Source organism: Haliotis asinina, chromosome 7 (genome assembly GCF_037392515.1).
Source record: "Haliotis asinina isolate JCU_RB_2024 chromosome 7, JCU_Hal_asi_v2, whole genome shotgun sequence".
NCBI lineage: Eukaryota > Metazoa > Mollusca > Gastropoda > Lepetellida > Haliotidae > Haliotis > Haliotis asinina.
In genome coordinates, this window is record NC_090286.1 from 51,751,242 (window position 1) to 51,776,397 (window position 25,156).

General features: G+C 37.5%; 2 protein-coding genes across 3 annotated transcripts in view; one reads left to right on the top strand and one right to left on the bottom strand.

Moving 5' to 3' along the window:
- The window catches only part of LOC137290471 (intraflagellar transport protein 172 homolog), a 49,310-nt gene extending 35,906 nt beyond the window's left edge, over nucleotides 1-13,404 (bottom strand). For both annotated transcript variants that reach the window (XM_067821423.1, XM_067821422.1), the window contains exons 1-13: nucleotides 13,271-13,404; nucleotides 12,155-12,298; nucleotides 11,014-11,126; nucleotides 10,052-10,157; nucleotides 6,838-6,917; nucleotides 6,454-6,541; nucleotides 5,932-6,146; nucleotides 4,941-5,064; nucleotides 4,332-4,427; nucleotides 3,789-3,950; nucleotides 3,430-3,483; nucleotides 1,344-1,447; nucleotides 1,085-1,170 (exon numbers count right to left, since the gene is read on the bottom strand). In XM_067821423.1, the coding sequence (XP_067677524.1) occupies nucleotides 1,085-1,170; nucleotides 1,344-1,447; nucleotides 3,430-3,483; nucleotides 3,789-3,950; nucleotides 4,332-4,427; nucleotides 4,941-5,064; nucleotides 5,932-6,146; nucleotides 6,454-6,541; nucleotides 6,838-6,917; nucleotides 10,052-10,157; nucleotides 11,014-11,126; nucleotides 12,155-12,298; nucleotides 13,271-13,309 (1,411 nt within the window). In that variant the 5' untranslated portion in view covers nucleotides 13,310-13,404. The remainder of the gene's footprint in view (nucleotides 1-1,084; nucleotides 1,171-1,343; nucleotides 1,448-3,429; nucleotides 3,484-3,788; nucleotides 3,951-4,331; nucleotides 4,428-4,940; nucleotides 5,065-5,931; nucleotides 6,147-6,453; nucleotides 6,542-6,837; nucleotides 6,918-10,051; nucleotides 10,158-11,013; nucleotides 11,127-12,154; nucleotides 12,299-13,270) is intronic.
- A 362-nt stretch (nucleotides 13,405-13,766) lies between these two features.
- On the top strand, nucleotides 13,767-25,037 carry LOC137291611 (uncharacterized). The gene is made up of 4 exons (XM_067823003.1): nucleotides 13,767-13,852; nucleotides 15,613-15,810; nucleotides 16,012-16,149; nucleotides 20,970-25,037. The coding sequence occupies exons 1-4, from the start codon at nucleotides 13,790-13,792 to the stop codon at nucleotides 21,102-21,104; spliced, it is 534 nt and encodes a 177-aa protein (XP_067679104.1). The 5' UTR covers nucleotides 13,767-13,789; the 3' UTR covers nucleotides 21,105-25,037.
- Nucleotides 25,038-25,156: the final 119 nt, after the last annotated feature.

Here is a 25,156-nt window from a genome sequence, read left to right on the forward strand (position 1 = left end):
AAGACGCTGGCGACGACATTCTTCTCTTACGTTGCGTAAAACGTTTCCTCCGAACCGCCAAAAAGGTCTTGAAATCGGTGAGAGATAACGCTTGACAGTGTAGGCACCGACTATCGATGGAACAAACAGCGGACGCACAATCCGGACACCAGGGATGTGGGTCCTTGGCTGATTTCTGCCCCTTGCAGACAGTACAATAGTGTCGAGTCATACACAGAACTGTAACAGACAAGAAACCACGACTTGACGACATGTTAATACAATACTAGGAGGAAAACCCCCTACATAAAAATGTAGAAAGTAGTTGCACCCCTACGTAAAAAATAGGCACACCCGTAAGTGCGGGGCAGCGAAAAATAACAACCACAATGGCTGCCTTCGCTACGCTGAAATTCATGGCAGAAAAAAGTATGCTAAATACCGAAAACACAAGTGAAAATGACCAAGCATGGGCAGAAACATGACGGGCAAACCACCAACAAGATGAACTACCCTCATGGACGCCATGTCGTTCTCACCTCCGACATGGCCAAGCCAAGCCTGAGTGAGAAAAGAACAACACGAGGTAGCAAGGTAAGCACATTAAATGCTTGTATGACTTGACTTTGATACATAATGAGGGGATACAAACCATACCTACCAAGGAGTAGCAACTTTATTGAAACTACACACAGTAGGAAAAAAAACTGCAAACCAACACGTCCGTTCGCACGAACGCTAAAGGTAAAAGTGAATTTTGGATTCTGCGCTCTCGCGCGAGTGGAGAGATCACGTCACTTCCGTGACTACATTCATAGATTACATGAGGTAGCCATCGAGGGGATGGCGAATCAACGACTGTCTGATCTCGTTTAGCGAAGCTAGAGGTAATATGCATAAGACCTATGGTAAGGTAAGTTAAAAATTCAAAACAAAGGACTACTTAATACTTTTTAAGTACCACATAATATGAATTAACAAACTACTGCAAAATCCTTTCTGATAAGTATATAACTAGCTATTTCTAAATCCATTAAGTCTAACAAGCAACATAATCCTTTTAAGCCCACTGAAATATTCCATGTGTAGCATTAAATGAACTTACTGATAGCAATGGTCTTGAGATCCACCAGATAGGCCATTTTCTTGTTGTCTGTGACACCACGCTGTTTTCTCTCATTCAATCTAACACTGGAAATAATTTCAACAGAAACAAATGTCAGTATGAAAAGTTTACATAAGAACAGCTAATAGGATGATGCATGTATTGATGCCATATCAGATTTGCTTCTGATGAACTGACCAAAACAATGACTGAAAATGGTTGGAATCTCAAGTGGTGACAACTATATTGTGTCCTTTACCTGATGAGATGAGGGTTCATGAACTCTGTCCTCACACATCCCAAGACTTCATTGGCTCCATACTCGATGAGAGACAGTTCGCCTGCATTGAAGATCATGCATACCTGAAGAAACAAGGATTAAATATACTCATGGAAAAACTTAAGGGAATGCATGTTTCTTTGGGCAATTCAATATTTCTGTTTACTAACTTCAGCGTCGTGTATTGTCGTTTTCGTGAAGAGCAGTTCACTCAAACTCACCATAATGCTTTCCATGCATGTGCACTACATGCTCCTAAAGTTACATGTACTTAGATTTACACGTGACGTGTATGTGCACTGTCAAACACAACGGTTAAAAACATTGTTAACATGGCGAGACAGTACTTAACTTTGGCACAGAAATGGGAGGCAACTGGCATGGTTAATGGTGGAAGCTCATTAGGACAGGTTGCAACAACTTTTCACAAGTGTGATATCCAGACTTTGGAATCTCTATAGAGCGACTGGTGACGTCAAAATGAGGCGTGATCGGGGACAGGAAAAGAAAAACACCCCACGGGATGACCGGACCCTACTCCTTATTGCTCTGCGAGACAGGTTCAAATCCTCCTCCAAAATCAATACGGAATTCAGGCGAAGAACAAACGTCAGAATTTGTTCACGTACAATGCGTAATCGTCTTAAATCGGCTGGTCTAAAAAGTAGGAGTCCATTGGCTAGAATCAACATGACTGAGCAACACAAGCGCTTGAGACTGCAGTGGGCACGCAACCGTGGAGGAAGAACCGTACGTCAATGGAGAAACACCATGTTTAGTGATGAGAGCAGGTACACCCTTGACCATAATGACGGTCGAATTCGAGTTTGGAGACGCGTTGGGGAATGTCACAGTGCCTGCACCATTAAACAGCATGATCATTTTGGAGGGGCTCTGTTATGGTGTGGGGCGGGTTTCCCTTTAACCACAAAACAGATCTTGTGCGTGTTGATGGCAGGATAACAGGTGTACGATATCGTGATGAGATCTTGAACCCGACTGTGATCCCTTTTGCGCGTACAGCAGGTCGAATGTTCGAGTTCCAGCATGACAATGCCCGCCCTCACATCGCTCATGTTTGTCGGGACAGACTGAGGGCTGCGGGTGTCCGGGTGTTGCATTGGCCGGCTAGTAGTCCTGACCTTAAGCCCATCGAACATCTTTGGGATGTTCTTGGCCGCAATGTTCGGGACAGACCTGTTCGACCCAACAATTTGGATGAACTTTTCGTGGCTCTCCAGGAAGAATGGCGTAGAATTCCGATTGGTACCATCCGTACACACATTCGCAGCATGCCACGACGATGCCAAACAGTTCTCCAGAGACATGGGGGACACACCCGATATTGATTTTCATCACTTGATATAAGCCTTTTCATCTGTATGAACTTTTCTCTTACTGTTTCAAAGATTAAAAGTCACGGCTATTTCATGCGTTCCCTTAAATTTTTCCATGAGTATAGCAATACAGGTATTCACTTGGCTGACTGACATAACAGGTGAGACATGTAGCTTATTGTAATGTATTGCACCTGGTGCCAGTTCTAAAAGTGAGACATGCAGCTTCATGTATTGCACCTGGTATCAGTTCTAACAGGTGAGACATGTAGCTTAATGTATTGCACATGGTCTCAGTTCTAACAGGTGAGACAAGTAGCTTCATGTATAGCACCTGGTCTTAGTTCTAACAGGTGAGACATGTAGCTTCAGGTATAGCACAGCACCTGGTCTCAGTTCTAACAGGTGAGACAAGCAGCTTCATGTATTGCACCTGGTCTCAGTTCGAACAGGTGAGACAAGCAGCTTCATGTATTGCACCTGGTCTCAGCTTTAACAGGTGAGACATGTAGCTTCATGTGGGAGTAAAGAATAGAGTGGAGCAGTTTTTTGCACGGCCAGGTCTATTACTGTCAGACTCATTTAAGAATACTAAAACACAAAGTAATATTATTCAAGTGTCTTGGGTAGCTACATGACAGATATTTGAGGACTTTTCATCAGTTACATATCACCAAATATGTACCAAATGTCTACAAACCATATACTTAATAATTAAAACAACTTACACTTTCATTATCAAAGTAGTATTTCTCATTGCCACCAGATGATTGCCATGGAATCTGTAATTGGACATGTGGGTTACTTGATTGTTACAAGGTTCAAAAGCAAATCATTTTCAAACCTGCTCTTTGTCTTCAAGAAGGAGATATCAAATATGATGCTGCTTGTACTACAGAACATATGATAAATTAAAATAATATATTTATTGTCAAGATTGAAATGAAAATTAAACAGAACATAATCAATAAAATAAAACGTAATCAGTAACTTCAAGAAAACATGATACCATGTAATGGAGTCTGGCTTCACTGAATGTACCAGTATATACAAAAGAAAGGCACAGTGTAATTATCCCACTACTCACCTCACTGAGTTTGCCTGACGTCAGATCGCCCAGTAGGATTGTGTCCGAGGTGTGAGCTACAAGGTAGCGGTCTTTACCCATGATGCGCACATCATCTACCTCATAGCCGTAGAAAGACTTCAGCACCACACGCTGGCCACTCGACATGTTCTTCACAATCACCTGATTCAGACATTATTAACAGAACCCATCAGTCTACATAGACAATTTATTCAAATTCGGGACATGATCAATAATGTATTGTTAAAAAAAAACCAAGAGGAAGTTACATGTTGCAATGTTTTTTTACGCTTATACAGATGGAGTTATCTCCCCTATGTCCTTTGACAAATTGGACACTTACAGCATTCATCTGGAAAAACTCTATTATGAGCTGAATACAGTGATTCCATGATACTGACGACTCCATCATGTTGAAAGTTTATCAAACCTTCCGTTATCTTGAATATGCTTGATCAGATTTTCCTCAAGTTTGTACTTTCATAAATTATAAATGATCTCAGTTCAACTTGTAAAATGGAACGAAATAGCAAAGACCTCTACCTGACTCAGGCCAACATGCGTAATTTCGAACTTGTTCTTGTAGATAGTTCTCTTGAGACAGCAGTCAAACAACTCAACTCCACCACACAAGGTTCCCTATTAATCAGAAATCTCAAAATTACTACAAGTCATGTGATCTCGAGAAACATTGGGAAACATCACCTGGACGAGCAACATTATGCCTTCAGACATTTCACATTTTGTTTGTTCATTGTTTGGACTCAGCAATTAACAAGGTATAAGACAGTGGTCTATACCACATACTCCAGTGATTGACATTGTAAGGATCAGTCTACGCAATTGGGTAAGTCTGACCAACCAATCCAGTTAGTCGCCTCTTATGACATTCTGGGATTGTGGAAGACAAATTCTAAGAGAGATCTTCATGGGTCTGAACTTTCACACTTTCGCAAATGCGATAAACTACTTTCATGCTAATGAATACTTAGCATTTATTTTATTTTCCAGATATTTCCTAACACAAACCCTGCATTAGTTTCAGCATCATGCAGTAAATGAAATCACATGAAAACATCCACTTAACATGATGATGTTTGAAACAAGAATGAATTTATCTGTGGCTACAATATTTAATCACTTGGCACATACTGCAGTGACTTTGGAGCCATCTTTCTTCCAGCAGAGGGATGTGATGGTGTACAGGTTGGGGATCTCCTTCAGCTTGGGCTCATCCCACATCTGTTTCCTGGGGCTCCAGTTGAACACCCGCAGTCTGTTGAGGAGGAAAACATACATAAACCATAGGGCTGGGGTTAATAACATTGACACCAGGCATAGATGGGTAAAAAGCTTGACTGGGATACCCATCACATTACCTGGACCCACTTTATACCTTCAATTGTATTTTGCCTGTAGGTTGTTTTGGAACGGCAGTTGTTTGTAGTTCCTTGTTTGTTACAGCAGGATGTTTGTTTCTACATGTATGATGTATCCCCGATTGTGTGACTTAGCAGCACTGAGCACTGTGTCTGATATGATGGATGAAAACTTTTCCATACACTGCTCTTCAAATCACCCATGGCTGATTTTATTGAAGGGGAATAACTCACAATTAGTAATATAGCAATTGATTAGGTGGGAAATGACAGGGGATTGGGTGTGAAATTTCGACCCATCCAAGTCCCAACACACCATCACTGCCATGTCCTTTACAAACTAATAGTTTATTCTTTAAGAGTGAAGAGTTAGACAAACATTTTCATCACAAACAGCTGTTAGACTGCTGGAATGGTGTTAAACGCTCTCACTCGATTTGCATGTTAGTCTACTCAATAAATGTCACCAGACACCAATTTAAAATCACAGTGATCCAATGATTTAGTCAGCATAATGAATACAGAGATACTCTTGGAATCATTTCTTGGACATGGTTCAGTATTATCACTACATCATTTTTTAATACTTTTCCTTCTAATTATCAACAAAATCCATGCAAAAACATAGATGATATGTAGGTACAAAACATAATTTGAAAATGTTTCCTGTATATCAGTAAGTCCTAAAAGTGTTGTTTGGACTTCACCTTCCACAATAATAACTAGCGACATTTATCATGGGTCCTCAAACTAATGTCACGTACCTGTCAAAACTGCCGACAACAACAGACTGTCCACTTGGGGAGCAGATGGCTGTGGTAAATTCATGTTCATCATCATCCCGAGTGTAGTCAAAGTGTTGGAAACTGCGGCCATCTCGACCATAGGCCACAATGCGCTTGTCACAGCCAGCGGCTACCACTGCATTCTGGGAGTAGGCCAAGGCATATGGAGGACAAGAGTGGGTGCAGATCTTGCCCTATGTAAAGTCAGTGAACTAGCATTAAAGGTACATATTGAACAAAAAGCACAAGAGTTATCTCCCCTTTCCCTCAAGCTTTTGTCAGCCTTTGCTGTATATAGGTCTATTTTTCATTTGGGACGACAAGACCTACTCCAACATGTGCTTGTATGTATCTAAGTTGAGGACTGAGAGCACTTTCCCCCCTTTCTGTCCAAATAATAAGTGAGTGAACTTGTCTTTGACATCACAAGCGGATGCTTTAACAACAAGGCTACCCCAAAACAATAAAACCAGTTCACTTGACCTACTGCAATATTATTACCTGACTATCACCAGAGCCTTCATCATCAAAGAAGAACCTGACAATGGACCCATCAGCATGTCCTGAGAGGAATCCCTTGCCACTTGGGCTGCACAGGGAAACAGGATTAAAGATTAGAGTAAGTCTGACTTTTTCATAAAAACTTCAGGTTTCAGTCAGGAAAGATATGTTTAGACGTTTCACAAACAATCAAACATCCACAAAAAAAGTTAAAGTATTGAATAGAAATGTACTTCATGTGCGTACTGATGTACCAACAGGTTGCTGTTGAAGTTATCATTGCTATCCTCACAAAACAATAGTCTAACAACAAATACATCATGGTGAAGTGCTTCCCTTACAAGCAGAGCAGCAACAAGAAGTGTTCAAGACAACTGTTCTTACTTTGGGGCTAGTGACACAACATAAGACTCTGTGGAGTATACTGTTGAAGATTTGTTTGTTCTTATGTTGGCTGCTCGAACCTGAAAGACAAATTGCCAACTTCAGTGAACACAAACCAAAAATATCATTTTACACTCATGATGCTTTGCTTAAATTCATCTTTTATTACCTATAGATGCTATGAGGCCAACAGCACAACATGTATAAAACATTAAGGTAAAGACATGCATATGTGCCACACTAAGAATGCAGGTCTTGTTACAATTAATATGATTATACATTCAAAGAGATTTTTCATAGAGGTAGAAACACTTTTCTAAGAAACATACATAATTTTAAAGAACAACTAAACTCAGTTTGTTAAACTTTTTTACCACTGCATATGAAAGACTTCTGGTTAGTCAAAAATGGAACACCATTTTTTTTATAAAAAAAACTTGTGGTTAATTAATACCAAGCACTCAAAAGTTGCTAAAAAGATGTCTGCTTCTCTCTCGCCTGCAAACGAAACCCTAGACTGGTTATGTAACTCTGTCGCCAGAGCCCTGCAGTGACGTCATAGAAGGAACGATTTTCAGTTAGTTGTATAGAAAATGTGTAGGAAGCTTGTCATTTTGCTGATTTCTCGGCGTCACCAAAGACATGCCGAATTGTTGTGTTGTCGTCAATTGCTCCTTGGGGTCGGGTGATGGTGTCACTATGCACAGATTTCCACCAGACTCCGTAGTTTGTGCTTAACTCAGTTGTTAATGTGTGCGAACCAAGCATTGTGGAAGCCTGTGGTATATGCTAAATCGGATGGTTCACCCCCCACCACACTTCCTGGATAGAAAATGGAGTTCAAGTTTCATCAAGTTTATAAAATCAAGACTGCTTACTACACATTGCTGACCAAAAGGATTTTCCATGAATATAACGCTTTCTTCCTCGGAAACAAGGTTGTGATCGAAGTAACATTATTATCGTAAGTAATATTTATTTTTTATACTGACCCCGGATCGCTTCGAAGAGTGAAATTGTTATGTTATAAGCAATGTCATGCAAAATCCTAATGTCCATCAATAAAATACATGTTTTACTACCAGTAGAAAGCAAGTTTGCTTTTGTAAGTCATTGAAAACAAACTTAAATAGCATTCATCCTAAGACAGGGCGCCGCCATTTTTGAAAATCATGAAGTCAAATCCATTCAAATTAATGAGATTATGGTTTGTTTTCATCAAGTTAGAAAATCAAAACTACTTTCTACTAGTAGTTAAATATGTTTGAATCATAACCAAAAGGAGTTTGCATGACACAACCTGTAACATAACCTGAGCGAGGTCAGTGTCGAAGTGAAAATACTGATTGATAAATTTCTTCACTTGCTAAATTTACTTGGTTTGTCACGTTCACTCACCAGTATGTAGACACTTGTCAATATACGTCTTTATACTTGGTCTCATAATCCTAATTACTTTATAATCTTACTTGTATGCATTTCGAAACTTATCATAAGGAAGTGATCTGCAAATGTATAACAGGAATGTCATATGTAGACATTTTATAGTTTGCCTATAGGAATCATAATTCGCACGCACACCCTTGTGTATGTCATCTGCATCATTACACTTCACAACGAAAACAATGATTCTGTTGAAAGCTAAGACAATTTAATAAAAACAAAATTCAAATTTGTTAAAATTAAAGTTGTAAGAGCAATGTCAGGCTATTACCTTGTTCAAGGAATGTATCCATCAATATCCACAAAATCGAGTGATATATAATTCATCTGAAGATTTCCCAAGTGATGTGTCTTTTAACAGTCTAATACACGAAAACGTGATGTATCGTTTCAGGTTTTTCACATTGCTGTATAGTCTCATTGGTCACCCAAGATAGCACACCTGGCAACTAATTGCATAATGTGCGTCATTCTTTTAAAAATGTTATTTAGTTAGCAAATAATGAGCAATCAATCAATGTATTGGCCGTTAATCCATTGAAAGAAGGGTGTTGTTTTTACATTGACACAGACACAACAGAGTGTATTCAGTATAGATTAGTAAATGTACATACATAAACACTACCTTTTGACAAATCCCCCATTTAAATCCACATAAAAGTAATTAATCAATCAGCTTGTTATTGGTAAATCTGTTGATAGATCCAGACACAAGAAATGCCAAATGGGAACCCTTGTCGGATAATCTAAGTGGCGTTACCACTAATTATACCTGTTATAAATTCATTAACTAAGCATCAAGTGAATGATGACAAATAACGTGTAGGTTTATACCACCTAACACGGATTACAACCTAGCGACACCAACTGACTTTGACAGAATCATCCATGAAAACAAGGGTTGTAACTCGAAAGCTAGGCAAAGCAGGAGACAAAACTAAATGATAGTAGACTGTGAGAAGATATAACTTTCATTTTTCACAAAAGCTGTTGCGATTTAAGGTTTGTACAAACCTGTAAATGAAATAGTTTACCCCCTGAAATGTAGATGAATTCTGCATAGACCCTCATATCTATACCTACAATTACGTCTCGGAGACGCGCCACTCTGATTGGTTGAAATTTCGTTTGTGGTTGAGAATTGTGCACTGTTGTCAAAAAGGTCGATTTAAGGCAATTAAAGATCAAAATGAGCAGTCTTAATGACAGGGTTTCATTTATAACGATGTCAATGAGTCATTTATGCATTTTCACCCCCTAGAGTATATGTGATCTTTAAGAGTCTATTCTTATCACTAGTTCTCATCAATTAAATAAACATTTGAACATTAGGTTTCTTATGACAGAATGCAGATAAATATCTAGCACAATACTCATTGATAAAAGAACATAATAATGTAATATGAATTCATCTTCTAGTTCGTGTAAATATGAAACATTTACATTCATACATACACACATGAAAATGTGATATTTACATCCCAAAATGGCAACCTAAAAAAGACCACTTTTCTTGTTGTTTTACCTTTCCTATGGAATAAGATTTTTTCAATTTCCGCATTTCATATTTCAAATTATTCATGCTGGCACACTATGGTTACACACTTTGTATTTAGTTCAGAGATAAAGTTCATTTCACCATTGCATAAGAATACTGTAAAATCTGGATATTTATGAACAACTAAAAACATAAAACTTCAAACACAAAAACACAGGTTTGCATATCAGCAGAAACAACCTCTATATACAAAGCCTCAGTGGGCTTGTTTACCTTCCCGTCTGCCAAGCCAAAGATGATTGGTTGTTCAGCTGGCCATGTCATACAGGTGACAGCACTCTGCTGAACAAACTTGTTACATATGACCTTCTTGTCTCCCCTGAAACAAGTCATATAAACAGTGTCTGAATATTCTGCTTGTTTTTCTTCCACTAAGTGTTTACCTACCTACTAATCTGCACATCACTGCAGATACATTTTTTTTTACTGTGCCATGTTCACAAATCAATCACAAATCATATATCATTTCAGTTTTCATCCAGAAAGGATAATATTATGTTTATCTCTTCTGAAATAACAAAAATTTGGTATTTACCAGTTATTATTTGCCATACCTCATATCAATCTGAGATTAGGGTGCATAGCTACATCATAATATTAGACACGGTTTGAAAAGTGAGTGCGTTGGTTAACAACGTGTAACAATGGTGTATTAGGTAAAAGCCTTACGTGAAGTATGGTGCTGATTCATCAGAAATATGCTTAGGGCTAATCTGGTGAACAAACATGAATCAAATCAAGGGACACAACTCTGGACTATGAATTTTTGCCTGGGCCCTACCATATGAGTGAATCTGGTTTATTGATATTTTGAAAACTATTCCAGTTAGATTATGTGGGAGGAAACAAATGTAACTCCGGTTCAAAATGTTAGTTATCACTTCTTTGATTCGAGTGATATTATTTATCACAGCATTTCAGTCACTATATACAGGCATGGTACAGGCATAACATTGCGAGGAATAACTGTGCATTTAGTAAGAAAGCAACATTTTGGATTTTGTCAATGAACGTGTTTACAAAGATAAACAAGAATGGTAAATGCATTTCATAATGAAAACCATAGACAAGTGACAGTTTTGACAGATGTTTTCTCATCAATAAAATGAACATTACAATGAAGTGGGACATATTAACTATACACAGCTCATGAACTGATATATCACACAACTCACCAAGTGTCACCAATCTTGTAGACATAGATGATGTTGTCAGTCTGTCCAACTGCAATCTTTGTTGAATCTGGGGAAAATGCTAGACCTTTCACAGTGTAGCTTTTCTTCCCATACTAAAATAAATACACAAAGTACCTTCTGTTAAAATGTACCAAAACTTTCAACAGATCAGAGTTTTAAGTGACACAAACTATTGCTTGCAATACTTATTATCACTAAGACTAGATGCATGAAACTGTTTATAATTTAAGTCTCGATGGAAAGGAGCTTGGGTGATAAAATAATTTAACACATTGAATTGTGTATTTAACCCATTACTCTTGAAATAAATGCATCACAATATACTCAGGCGAAAATATCAATTATTCTCATTTCTTTAAAACACTTGTATGTATACATGGCACATGAAAAGTAGGTCTATCTTAGAATTCAGCACCACAAACTTTACAAACATGTCCCAAGACCATATGACATAATCTGTGAAACTTTGTTGGAAAAGACATGAGTGAAACAACACTCAGTGACATTAGACTCTCTCAGTGACTTGTCATCTATATACATGCATTGTTATTGCCTAAGCCCAGCAACACAGGGAATACTAAAAATGTGTTTGGTAAATACTGTCTGCTGTGACTAACAAATCAAGTGAGTGAGTGAGTGAGTTTAGTTTTACGTCGCACTTAGCAATATTCCAGCTATATGGCGACGGTCTGTAAATAATCGAGTCTGGACCAGACAATCCAGTGATCAACAACATGAGCATCGATCTGCGCAATGGGGAACCGATGACATGTGTCAACCAAGTCAGCTAGTCTGACCACCCGATCCCGTTAGTCGCCTCTTACGACAAGCATAGTCACCTTTTATGGCAAGCATGGGTTGCTGAAGGCCTATTCTACCCCGGGACCTTCACGGGTCACTAACAAATCAAAGCTTGTGGGTTAACATCTGATGGATTCCCACAAAAATGGTAGCTTGACATGTAATCTATGGCAGAGACTGTTTCTACAAGAACTTATGGTGCTGAATTCAAAAGGTGCTCTGAGAAATTAACTTTCTCTGATGATCAGTCAAACATGTACTATTTCTATTCATGATAACACAAACTATGTCTTAATAACTTAAATATCAAGGCTTCTACCTTGGCATCTGCAGGTTTGAGGGAGAATTTGTCCCTCTTTTCCCCCTGTTCATCATACAGCAAGATGACTCGATCGGATGTGCATACTGCCATCTTGTTATTGTTCAGTGACCAAGCAATTGCACAGATCTTTGCTGCCCCATCCTTTTAAAAATGTAATATCATAAATGAGTATGAGGCATATTTTGTGCCTAAAAATGATAAAGTGGCATGTAAACATGGGGAAGTAATACAATAGCATTTCTTTATATTTCTTCATAATGTCCAGTAAATACTCAAATGCAATCACTATCACTAAAGGGAAAACGTGGGAATGTATAGGGCAGTCTCCTATTTTCATGGCAAACACAGTTTCCGCCGAGATTTACCGGTGCGTTTACATCACTGATTGGTAAATAGGAAGTGGTCCAAGTCTTGAAATAATAAAACATTTTGCAGTGTAACGAATATTGGTGAGCTATTACCAACTTGGACAAAACATAACTTTTCCTGCCATTTCCAACAGGATTCCTCTTTCTTACACTTTGTAACGTTACTTCATAGCGTTACTTCTTCATTATGCCACAAGAATGGGAGACGCCTTGGAAAGTCAGAGGCGGACGACCTTGTTTTTCATCGAGTTCTAGAGAGGTAATACACCTGATGCATCAAACATTGATAGATGCTGATGTTTGACGGAGAGTCTGTTCATTTATATACAACAAGCATTCATACGATTAGAACTGTTTATTATTATTATTTTTTCAGCTGATATCCGTAAGTACCGCGAGAATAGGAAACGCCAGTATAATGAAATAGTAGTAGATAAAATGTAACGAAAACTTTCTAAATCACACGTTATGATTACAAGACAAATCAGACATGGACTACAATTTTCTCAAGAAATAACTCATAATTACACTTAATACTGTTTTCACTTAAAGTGCCTTATCAAAACCACAAGTTAACGAATAGCCTCTATTTTAAACCACATCATGAGAATGTCCGAATGTTCTTATCGTCGACCTTCCAGAAGTTCTAATAAGTTGTAGACAGTATCATCGATCAGGGTCTATAGATGAATTATATCTATATCCTAAAAACGTAACAACTATCAATAAAGTGTCAGAGTATTACCTGGGGAGCCAGTAATGTTTTCATGTGTTTCAGTTGCATCTTTACGTCGACGTCTTTCTACAAGTTCAGAAAGATCAGTGACAAGCATTGAACATTTCGACAATGTTTATGGAATGCTAGCAACAACCTGCGCTGTTTTATCAAAAGTGCGCACGGAATACGAATACGGAATTTTATTGCTTTAATTTTGTTACAAGAGAATATAAACCATTTTGTAGTTCGGTTTATTCTAAAAAAATATTAAACTTTAGACAGAGCATTTCTATCCTGATAATGACTGGAACTGAGTTTAGTTTACACTGAATATTTCGTTTTCACGAATTTCCATTTTCGCTTAAGGCACATTGTATAACTATATTTGCGTATTTAGTATATTTACATATTTCATTCCACTGGAAGCGAATTATTTATCAACCATTCTCGAGACATTATTCTTAAATCATCTTTATAAAAATAGTATTGATCATCAACATGTTTATGAATATACGAAACAAACACCCGTCTTGATGTCTCAGAATAATGGCAGGTTTCCGAATTCGTAATTTTGTGCAGCCACCAAATTTACTTCGTCTCATCGAAGTTGTGAGTAGACATTACGCTACGTGATGATTTCACACATTTGCATACTCTAAACACATCCGTTGTGTGCATATGAAATGCCGAAACATGTCTGATTAACCTTGTGTCAACGTCACTCCAACGTAACATTGACACTATCTTCTTGCTTTTATTTTTTAACTCAGAAGAGCAACTGCCGGTTAGTGAAGTAGGATACGAGGGGAAGTCAATATGTTCATAGAACTCGATATAAAACAGAACACAATGGTTGTGATATTGGTTTTATTTTTCAAAATAGTCTCCCTGAACCTCGATGCATTTTGCCCATTTGTCTTTGAGACTGTCTATGCCCTTGAAATAGAAGTCTTCAGATTGGTCCCTCAGCCACGCCTCTGTTGTTGCCTTGAGGTCATCATCATTGGCAAATCTTGTTCCACGCAAGTGAGATTTCAAATTGCGAAACAGATAGTAGTCGCTGGGGGCCAGATCTGGACTGTATGGGGGATGGTTTAGTTGTTCGAAGCCACATTGTTGAAGAGAAGCTTGTGCAACACGGCTCTTGTGGACTGGTGCATTGTCGTGGAGAAGCATGACTCCAGCTGTCAACTTCCCACGCCTCTTCTCTTTGATGGCTGCTCTCAATCTTTTCAACAAGTCAGCATAGTAAGCCCCTGTGATCGTAGTTTTAGGTGGTTTATAGTCTATGAGAATCACACCCTTTGAATCCCAGAAAACGGTTGCCATGATCTTGCCAGCAGAAGGTTGTGTTTTGAACTTCTTGGGTGCAGGAGAATGCTTGTGCTTCCACTGCATGGATTCTTGTTTGGTTTCGGGATCCCAGTGATGAATCCAGGTTTCATCCCCAGTAACCAGACGAGCATGAAAGTTATCAGGATCAGCGTTGTAGATGTCCAACAGCTCACGACTGGATTCAACTCTCTGGTGACGATCATGTGCATTTAGGTTACGAGGGACCCATCTTGCGGATACCTTGGACATGTGCAGGTGTTCATGGATCACTGTGCAAACACTTCCATGTGAAATGCCACACTCTGAAGCTATCTCGTCCACCTTTATTCTCCGATCGGACATAATTAAGCGTTGGATCCGGGCAATTGTATCTTCTGTAATGGCTTCAGAAGGTCTTCCTGACCGTGGGTCATCTTCCAAGGAGCTGCGACCTCGCTTAAACTCAGCTGACCATTTTGCCACAGTGGAATATTGAGGGGCTTCCTCGCCATACACATTGATCATGCGTTTGTGGATTTCGGTTGCATTCACACCTTCTTTAGTGAGAAACTTGATAACTGCACGAAACTCAGTTTTGGAGGTTTCCATGATTTGTGCAGGGTAATCGTCTTTTAAAGGCTCTAACTCTCAAGTAAATGCTCGAGGAAGGTTGGGTATCAGTATACAGAGTCACAGATGAATCAACTCAATAATGACACCAATGACAACATCACCAAGGATATATCAGCACCCACTTCTATGAACTTATTGACTTCCCCTCGTATGTGAAAAAACGTGATCAATGAAACGAAGTAGGGAATTATATTTTTGTAACAGTTTTTTTTCAAAAAAGTTTTCTTGATTACGAAGACACTTTATTAGTGTAAAAGGAAAACGATTGAATTTGGGGTCGATAACAGTACATGCCCATTTATGAGTCTGATATTTATTAAAAAAACTGTTGCAACAAAACGGCGTCACCTAGGCTGTAGAAACTATGCGTAGATGACAGCATATGTTTATATAAAGTATTGTTTTGACACTCTGCCTTCCAGCTTTTGAGTGTCATAGCCGTGTGTTTGGTGACTGGGTGGCGGAGCGAGGGATTCTCCTACAATGATCTCAACCGAAGTGACTTCAATGTTCTCCACAACCTACAGTACTTTGTTGGCATGTCAACACTGACATTTCTAGCTGTCGCTGCCCTCTGCCTAATCATTCTCATCAAACCAGTTTACTTGTCACCCCTTGTTGTGAGTAACACATTAATAATACATATTTTTAGAAAGTCATGTACATATGGCAGTGAGCATAGTGGTTTTACATTACAATTTTACATCTCAAATAATTTTCCATGAGGGTTCGTATTAATCATGTATTTTAAGTATCCTGTATCAATTATCATTTTTGGTGTAGATGTGTTGATTCTGAAACATAAAGTTCGGTGTTTCCAGGACATGATTCTGAATGCTGTGCTGAGCGTCCTCCTCTTCATCGCAGCAATAGTATTGTGTGTGTCCATCACCCGATTGGGGGAGTCAACTGCTGTTAAGGAGGCTGACCTCACCTTCTCCAGCCTTGAGGGAGCTGTGGTCAGTGGATCATCCAATACTCTTAGTACTAGTACTCCAGTGTAGCCAGTAGCTCTTGTGTAGTGAATTTTATACTGGGCTAGGTGAATTGATGAGGGTCTGGTTGTCTCAGGCAACTTTGGGGTGTTGATCACTTTCCTGAAATGCTGTTTTCACACAACAAGTGGGAGTTGTTATTACTTAGTTTCCCACTCCAGTTAGGAGAAGACATAGGCAAAAATCATATCTTCTCATATACAATTAAATATCAATGGCCAAAGTATTTTTGACAGTGAAGAGTCGGGTGTCAAAGAAGTATTTGAAAGCACCAGAAATATGTCTAAATATTGGCACATATCTAATCTAATTCTCTACAACAGTTTGTCAGATTTTCCGCACTAGTTCATGAATAGACTGCATTGAAAACATACCAATGAATTCCACTTCAAAAAAAAAAGTAATTCCAATTATGTACCATTAAGATTGCAAATCCTCATTACATACTGCACATGCATTTGTTTCTATATTCCAACTACTGCACTTACCCCTCTGTAATACAAACCAATAACAGTGATTTGAATATAGGATCTTTGCATCATTTCTTAAAGAACTTTTATCTAAAGATGGATAAAAGGACAAGGTATGATAAGGGTGGTTTTTGGCCCACTAACAGAATTGGCTGAAAACATGTTATTTGTTTAGAGACAAGTTAGCTTTGCATAAAAATGCTATATTTTATATGTTCTGAGGTGTAATTTTTCTGCAGAGGGGCCCAAAATGGGTTTTATCAGTTCCCATGAAAAATAACATGAAGTCTGAAATATCAGTGTGCCATAATGGCTTATTTACAACTGTTATTTTATTTACATACAAATTACAGCAGTTTTATGACAGGTAGTCATGCTGAAAAACATGTCAAAGTCAGTCATAATGTTTTAACTTCAAGGGGCCCAATTAGGGTTGCAAAACATTGTTAATTCAATTACTTGCCAATTGTGTCCCCCAAACTCAGTCATTATCCACAGCATTCTTTGCAAATGTAATCCATGGGTCCATTGTACAACATGTAAGCATGATAACAATCATGTTGCACTAAGAATCACAGGGGTCTGTTTTGGGTGAAGCTTCATTTTGGGCACAGCTTCATTCTAACTAGTAAGTGTTACAAGTCAGCATTTACAACCAGTTTTAGCAAATATACAGTTAACATCTCAATCATCATATGTTATTACAATAGCCAACCATGTTGCACTAAAAATCACAGGTCTTGACCTCAAAGGGGCCCATTTTGGGTGAAATTTCAATGTCAGTGCAGGTTCATATTAACACCACGCACATGTTAAAGTCAGTATTCAAAAGACTTCACAGAGTAATTATTCACTACTTACCCACTTTAAAGATATAAAACATCCACTATTACTCTTCATTCACACAGTTATCAATCTCAGTATCTGATTCACTCTCAAGAACTGCAGTATTCAAAAGTGTATAAACCTAAAGTAGATCAAAATGTATAAAATATGAATTTAAAATATTGGGAACAAAGGCAACAAGACTGACTTGAAAAGGCAAATGGTCAGTGTCTTAACAAAAGATTCACATGATGTTAATTAAAGCTTGTTTCACAAGTGTTGTAACATAGAATACCAAACTTAAGAAAAAATTACAATATTTGGATTTGATGTGAAACAGTTTAGTTAAACATTGTAGACTTGATAAACAAACTTTGAAAAAAAGAAAGAAGAGTTACATGGATTTGAACCTGCATGTCTGATAACAAAAGAAACCTCCAGTCCACTATTGCAACCATTAGGCTACATATTCCTTTGCCTCCCACTGTGAATTTAGGCTTATATATTACACTTTACAACTATGTATGACTTGATGTCTGCTTGTGTTCATCACCTGCTAGACCTCGATACAATGTTCTTATTCTAGCTAAAACATCCTTTTCATACAGTTAAGTGTAGTCATTTTGGTTAAATGAAATCTAATATGTCATTGGAAACATCAAGGTACATAAGTTCTTGGAAAATGCATATGTTTATACATGGCAATCCTGTTGAATGACAGTGTTATTTTGACAGTGACAGGTGACTCAAAGGTGTTTGATACACAGATGATAGAAAAACTATGATCAAATTCTTACATAATAACAAAGATTTTCACCTTTACAGTACTACTTGATCATATTTTGAAAATCTTCAGACATCTTCTTACTTTTCTAGCAGAGACCAACAACCAAACACCAATGTTTACATCTCATAAATCTGCCTTGTGGGTGCCTTATGATATTGAAAATTTTAATAATGATGTTTGACATGTGTATTTTAGAGCACAAAACCATTCAAAATATAATGTATCATGGCACAGATGTGTAAATGTGATGGATTGTTTTTATAGATGTTAGTTTATGTCAATGTTTATTTTTTTAGATGTTGTATGGGGCAATTTCATAAACCGAAAAAATGTACTTTTTTAAAGATTTTGATATGAGCAAAAGCGTGACCCACTACAATTTTTTAGGTGTACACTCCAATTTACTTGCTTCATATGTGGTGAAAAAATTGGGATGGGTCACGCTTTTGCTCACACTTTTCTATCACTCTGAAAATCAGAAAATGTAGGTTTCTAGAAGATATTGTAAAATATGTTAACTTTGAGGTCTTCAAAGAGGAAAACTAACAACACTAGAAACATAAAAATGCAATTGGAGGTAACTTCAACAATTAATTTAGCTCCTTTTATGCTAAAATTATCGTGTTGTAAAATTTTGATAATCATGACATGTTGTGGGCCAATAAGGGCCTCTATCATACCTTGTCCTTTTGCAATTTAAGTATTCAATTGGCTAGGTAAAGTTTTGTGGATTCTCTTTTTTTGATTTCCTCTTTTTTTTGTGTGTGTGTGTAAAAGTGAAATTCATTGGTACGTTTTCACTGCAAACAGTTTCTGCAGTGATCAGAGACTTATGTCAAGTCGTCAAGTAGTAATATGTTATGTGACACCACCTTCATACAGACTTTTTTATCAGGATATTGGAGATTCATCAGAACAAGATGTATATGAACTCCGATTATCCTTTGATCCATGACTAAACATGGTAGCTGTAGCCAGCAGTAAGGTGATGTATATAGCAGTTTGAAGCAGTAAAAATATTCATATTTACTATATTTATCGCAGTGCGGGTTAATGGGTCCTAGGAAAATGGATAAGGAATGCATACATAAATTTGGCAGTATGTATTGTGATGGTTCACACATTTCTGACTTAAGGAAAAACTAAGCCTCCTGTCAGTGTCAGTTTGGGCCAATGATATGCATGAAGATCTAGGATTTAACTGGTCTTCGGCAAGCTATGCTTGTTGTAAGAGGTGACTAACACAATCAGGTTGTCAGGCTCACTAACTTGGTAGATTTTTGCATTCGTGTTCCAGCAGCAAAGATCAGTGCTCATATGTCAATCAGTGGATTGTCTGGTTCACGCTGTATTATTTACAGACCTCCGCAACTGGAATATTGCTGAGTGAAGCATTAAACAGCAAGCAAAACAAAACTTTCCTTAAATATCTGGGCCCATATTCTCGAAAAGATCCTAGCCCTAGGATATCCTAATTTTGATCCTAGGGTCTAGAATAGGTGTCCTATCTTATTCTCAAGAAGTATCCTAGCGCTAGGATATCCTAACTTAGGACAAATACTAGGATAGGTTCTGACTTGTCGTAAGTCCATCTCAGTGGAAATCAGCATGGTGTGGTACTTGTTTGTTTACCAGTTTTGACGTTGTGAAAACTTAATTACAGCTGAATTTACAACAGCACACAGTTTTTATGAGTTAAGAAGATTTTTTGAGTTTATATCATCAGTTTGTCAGTAGTGAATAAGACTTACTTGATGCTATCCAAATATTCTTTATATCTACAAACGATATGTATTTTTATTCTTACCTATTCTATCCCTTTTTATTTACAACATCACTCTTTTCTGTCACATTTCTCTGAAATGTCAATGTCAAGGCCAACTCAATAAGAGAAGTAACTTCTGTTTATTACTGAATTTTCATTTCATGAGATAATGCATGATGAATGTTCAAGTCGTGATAATCATTAAGAAAATCAAATGAAAATATTTCTTGCATGTCTTAATTCTCTTATTGGCAGACTTTCAAAATCTGACAACAAATTTGATTCCTAGTTTAATAAATGAATTAGATGTGATGAAAATATTGAATATGTTAACATGTAACAATACTTAGATCTGATAAAATAGTTAAGATCTATTCAAGTACAAGTTCACTCTATTTTTCTGGAAACAGTGTATGAATTTTGATTATAAATATAATTGATTACAATTTCTTCTAGATCAAGTAAGTCCACCAAAAGCTGAATTTTGCCACTTTCAAACCTTTTACTTTGATTTCTAGTCTCACCATTTGTCTTGAAAATGAGATCATAGCTGCCCTTACGTATATGTTTTCAATGAATTATAGATAATATTTAGGTGAACTTAATGAAGGTTTTTTTCTATCTCACCTGCTGTAGAGCTCGCTATCTAGGATCTGTTACTCAACTTAGACAAGGATAAGATCGTTTTGAGAATGGGTCTTATCTTAACAGTAGGATGTCATAACTCCTGTCCTAACTAGTTAGGATCTGTCTTAGCTGGGACACTTTTGAGAATAGGCATCCTGTTTCTGTTAATCCTATACAAGCTGCCTGCAAAGCAATGTTAAATAATGTTTGCGTGATACCTGAAATATTTTGTTTGGATTCTCTTTCTAAGTCAATGAATATTTTTTGAGTAATTTGCACATGAATGCAAATATTTCACTTCTGTTCTCAGGCTCTCGGCTTTATGTGTGCACTAGCTCTTGGTGGAAGTGGTTGGTTTGCACTCCAGACTCATCGCAGGCGGAGTGACCTCCCCTTGAACCAGTCCCACACCAATGCAGATTTACCTGGTGACATTCCTACATGAAAACATGAAGTACTAAATGGCGTGGTTGTGAAGAGATTCTATTTTGTTGACTTGTGTAATTTATACAAATGTCCTGAGTGATGGCAACTCTGTGTGACTGACAATTTTCTGTGATTTTTGTTTTGGTTCCTCTGCCTTCTACACAGGGGATGGACTTTGTCATATTATCATGCTGTCATTTATCTGACATACAGTGCCAAGGGAACAAAGTAAATATACTCTGTATGTACTTAGTGGAGGCTTAAGACATTTGACAAACATTTACCAATATCAAGGATTCATCTTACCCTATTAATGAGATAAACATCAGCACAAGGTTTGCAACAAATTTCAATAAAAGATTCCGAAATTGTGTTGTTAAAATTAGTATTATGACTTTATAGAGTTGACTGAACTTCACAATCAACAGGACCAGTAAAGAAGAGGTCTTAATGCTTAATTTATGCTTAGAAAATGTAAAATGTTTTAAGTCCTAAGTAATAACAAACTATGGATACTTAGCATGGAATCCTAGATATATGAGCGAATATGTTACACTGATAATATTGGTTGATCTGATTGGGTAAACTGGAGGTAATCTCTCTTGAAAATATGTGTGTGTAGTATGTTTCCACACACATTTGGGCTTCAGGCTTCATGTAGATCAAAGGGGAATGATGGTGGCCTGCTTATGTGACCAGTTAGGGGATATGTTCTTTCCATTTTTTCAGTCATTCCAAATCAGAACAGAAGTATTACTTTGTTATCATCCATACAGTGGCTTGCTTAGGGACCAAGCATTAGGTATTCATTGAGGGGCATCTTTTTTATTTAAGGAAAGTGGGGGTGCTGGTTGCAGTAATTGTGGTATTATGAAATTAGTTTGTAGCATTTACTGAGATGTGGATCATGTTCTAGTCTGGAATATGTCCTGAAATTGTTTTTGTGTTGTTATCATTCATCATGTCACCAGGATTTGTGTATTAACTGTACATATGAATATATAAATAATAAAATATAAGCAGCAGTAAAGTCCTGTGTTGCAACAGGGGCAGCCTCAGTGTTTTGTAATCACTTTGACACCTTGTTGGCGATGACCAGAGGTTATTGACCTGTAAATGCTGTTTGTTTGTTGTGTGATTACATGATATACAGGCAACAGAGATATAATCAAAAGCGACAAAAGTGCTTGTTTTTCATCAGCATAGGTCATGTGTTCACCTCATACCTTTATGTTAGTTTCCAGAGGTGCCCTATCTGGCTGTCAATAGATGTCATATGATTCTGTAATCATGATGCAGTACATGTTCAGTATGAGCTACACAAGACCTTGGAATGCTCTGCTTTTAACAGATTAGTTAACTAGGGGCACATGGAACTATAATAAAATCTCTAATTTATTTTGACATGTATACTTTGTGCTTTTTTTTAACATAAAATGTTCTGGCTGCCTTATTCCCTATTGCTAATCTCTACCAGTAATTTAGCCTGGTCTCAGTTCAGACTTAGCATTGTGTTTCACTAACATTATTTGAGTAGTCAGGGCATGCTATTATAAAACTTTGTAAATATTACTGTTTATAACTGATACATGGTTAGGCATATTGATACCATTGGGTGTTAAGGGGTGTTGCTTCGGTGCATTTGTCACCCATCACTTCCCTGTTAGTCATCGTAACTAATAACTTGTACCTTGAGGTATTCATGCTCAACTATTTTGTCATAAGCATATTGTTTGAAAAAACTACATGTTTAGGTTTTGATTAGATTCTTTTCAAGTTTTTGCAAACACCTTTATAACGCATGTCTGTTTAGAAGAAAACTCTCAGTAGTTACCTTGAAGACCTTTGATCTCATGATGATTCAAGCTGACAGTTATATACCTGTTATCTTTTTACTTTCTTTAATTTTAGATATTGTTATTCTTCAAGGGCTGTCTATACTGATCATGCTGATGTATGTATTGAGCTAGGTGGGTATATGTCTTCATGTTATGTAAGATATTGAGAGTCCTGCTGAAGTGGATGTGCAAGACATAACAAAACCTTTTGTCAGTTTATCTTAAATAATGGAAACTCAACCCTGATGAACAAGCAATTAATGTTCCAGTGAGAAAATGACAATTCCAGGGTTCCAGGTCCTAGTTTCAGCCTTGGGGTTCGTGGTCCAGGCAATCTGTTTTCAGCAGCACCCCCATAAACACTCTGAAACATGCCCCCTTGGTAGTCGGAACCTAGAACTACCCTCTCTGAAAATTGAAATGAGGTCGGGTTTTTTTTTGTTGTTGGTTTACATAACTGTTAACCAGTTTAACTAATTGTGTCTACCCCTAATAAACATTTGGTTCAAGGTCATGTTAGTCCTAGGCCAAATGTTAGAAAAGTCCCTATCTTTTAGGATCTCGCAGCAGCAGTAAACGTGTTATTCAGTAATTAGTATGACACCTCCCACCCGCCAAAAATTCTTGTTGATGTGGAACTAGCTACAGGAGGTATCAGGTTACTAAAAACTAACTGGGTTCAGTCCACTGTTGCAACAGTGTCCACATGTTCATAAACAAACTGCTTGAGAATTGATCACATTGTCTGGTGTGGTGACAAGCACTGGTGTTCAACATGGTCAAGATATGCAGTAAGGGTGATAAGGCTGGATGTATCATGTTACCTGATTTTCATGATATCTCTACATTTGGCCTAGGAGTAATGTATGAATGTTATGTTTTGTATTATCTTTGCTCAGTAAGTACAAATTCTAGCTCTCTTGGTTTGATTCCTGTCCAGGAATAGAATTACTTAGAAAGTGTAATCCCAAGTATAACGTTTGATACATCTGACCAATTTTTTTAAATCATTGTGTATTCATAAAGTGATTCATAAAGTGCTGTCTCCATATGTATTTGGAGATTATCCAGACAGTAGTTGTTCAGTGGGAAGGTTTCAGTAATCATATACTGGACAAAAATAGTTAGGGATATTTGTAAATTCTATAATTATGTATAATGATGTATTCATTCATTGACATACCAATAGGATATCAGTCATAGAAATACCAATATCCATAACTTATTTTGTCCAGTATATATTGTGTATGACATAGTAACCATGGTAACATGGCTGTGCTGTTAGTTGAACGGCAATCAGGGGTACAAGGTAATAGAGGTACTACGGGAAATATCCCTGAAAAACTGTGATGAAGATGATGATGTTTCTGTGTATTTGTGGCTTATGCCTAATGGGATCGCTTAACCAGCAGGGAGATAGAGATGCCATTGTGTCCGTGTTTGCCATCAGCAGGAAATGTTATGCAGTGTAGTCTGTCGACTGAAATTTCAGTTGTCCTTTATCATATTTCATCCATAGATAAATATACATGTATGTTTGAGCAGAGGATCAACTTAACTATACTTAATGGCATATTTGATCAGAATTACAGGAGATGGTAGGGTTTGATTCACCTCATGGGTAAATTGTGTGGAGACCATATTGAATGTGAATTGCAGAGATATTGCTTGTGATAAAATATAAATGTGACATAAACTCACTCACTTCTCTGTAATCATGTAGGGTGGGTGTATGGTCTCTGAGTTTAACCAGCTCCTGCTGTTTTTGGGGTTGAATCCCAATCAAATTTTGATGCTTTCTCAGTCAGCAATTCATGTCATCAATGTGGTAAAAGCTGTCATCGTGGAGGAATTTCCTGAGTTAGGGGCCATGTTTGCCACAAAAGGAGAGGTTTTATGATCATGAGCCCAGGGTGTAAGATAGGGTCATGGTTCCACCAAAGCTGAGGTTCCAGTATTCCTCCAGACATTAAGTATGAGACATCCTTTGTTTAAGATGTGTTTCCTCTTCTATTCAGATCTGGTCTATCAGCATGTGTTCATTTCAGTCATTTTATTACAGTTTCTATGTATGTATTTATGTAGGTATACAAGAATAAATTTGTAGTAAAATGCCTACGCCTTTGGTTGTGATATCAGGTAAAATATTGTCTCAGTTAATGACACGTCTTTTCACATGTTTTCCCTGCCTTTTGTCAATTCCCCTACCCAGATAATGCCTCGTCTTTTACTT

Coding starts and splice junctions, on each gene's coding strand:
- LOC137291611 (XM_067823003.1), top strand. CDS start 13,790: ATGGCAGGTTTCCGAATTCGTAATTTTGTGCAGCCACCAAATTTACTT. Junction 13,853..15,612: donor TACTTCGTCTCATCGAAGTT/GTGAGTAGACAT, acceptor TCTGCCTTCCAG/CTTTTGAGTGTCATAGCCGT. Junction 15,811..16,011: donor TTTACTTGTCACCCCTTGTT/GTGAGTAACACA, acceptor CGGTGTTTCCAG/GACATGATTCTGAATGCTGT.